Source organism: Anneissia japonica, unplaced genomic scaffold (assembly GCF_011630105.1).
Source record: "Anneissia japonica isolate Jap-2015-1 unplaced genomic scaffold, ASM1163010v1 scaffold304409_len1180_cov375_single, whole genome shotgun sequence".
NCBI classification, from domain to species: Eukaryota; Metazoa; Echinodermata; class Crinoidea; order Comatulida; family Comatulidae; genus Anneissia; species Anneissia japonica.
The window spans coordinates 1-1,180 of record NW_022757906.1 but is presented as its reverse complement, the minus strand read 5'-3'; the positions used below and the strand labels follow the sequence as shown (position 1 = coordinate 1,180).

General features: G+C 34.4%; 1 protein-coding gene across 1 annotated transcript; it reads left to right on the top strand.

Annotated features, from left to right (window-relative positions):
* Nucleotides 1-207: 207 nt before the first annotated feature.
* On the top strand, nt 208-1,168 carry LOC117124926 (cleavage and polyadenylation specificity factor subunit 2-like; the record flags this gene model as incomplete). The annotated part of the gene is made up of 3 exons (XM_033271263.1): nt 208-333; nt 804-965; nt 1,132-1,168. Coding segments are annotated over 3 exons (325 nt in total), but the record flags the coding sequence as incomplete, so codon positions are not given.
* Between the last annotated feature and the right edge of the window lie 12 nt (nt 1,169-1,180).

The window sequence follows — 1,180 nt, the reverse complement described above, 5'->3', positions numbered from 1 at the left end:
TAATGCTCAAATGAGATGTTGGGCTATAAACTGTACATTTTATTTAAACTTAAATATTTTTTATGGATGTTCATAATACAACTGTTGTTATATATCCCTTGTCCATTTTTATTGTTTTTGTATTGCTTCTATAAATTTAATAAACCAAATTAGGTGTCCAAGTCCCTGTAAATGTTTGAAAATTAAAAGTATATTGTCAGAAAATAGAAATACTGTAATACTTATGCATTCAGATTAGATGCGGAATCAAGCAGCGACGAGAGTGGGGATGAATTGGATAATGACATGAAAGGTCTTAGTAAATCCAGCCATGATCTGATGATGAAGCCGGAGGTAAGTTGTATCAAGTTAATGCCTTTGGATATGTATGAGGAATGAAAAAACATGCCCTTAATTGTTCCGTTTTTGTGGCCTCACAACAGACTAAAGTAAGTGTCTTTACAGCCAAACTACTGCTACCAGGAGCTGTGTTTATTAATGTTGTATTAAGAATTATGAAATACATTTACAACAGGGAGACTTGCATGCAAAACATGATGTGATTTGGTGCAATTTGACAGAAAATTGCAACTGGGAAATTAATAAGACTGAAAGGTTTTCAAGAGAAACAGAAGGCAGTAAATAGTTCTTATTGTTTATGTCATCAAGATATGAGTATGGTGGCTCCGAAAAATGACAGACAAGAGGCCATAGTTGATTCTACGTTTCATTCTTTATTGGAACATTGTCATGAATGTCATTAAGACATTTAGTATAATTCTGAGTCATGCACTGCTCTGAAATGAGTTGTTTTTATATTGCAGGGTGGGAAGAAAGGCACAAGTTTTTTTAAGCATGCTCGGAAGTCTTATCCTATGTTCCCATTCCATGAGGAACGGATCAAGTGGGATGAATATGGAGAGCTTATCCGACCAGAAGACTATGCACTCGTAGATGTCACAGGGACTGAAAATGATGATAAAGATGTAAATTTCCAGGCTTAGAGTATCATGTTTTTTTCTCTCAGACTTTATCTGATAGGGTGTAATAGTTTCACACTGGTCTGTTGAAAGTGTCCCCTTTTCTTTTTCTTAAGTAGTGTAGCGATTGATTTAAGTTGTATTTTAAATAATTGAAAAATTATATTTTCAGGATGAGGGTAAAATGGAGGTTACCGAAAACTTTGAAGGTAAGGTCTACT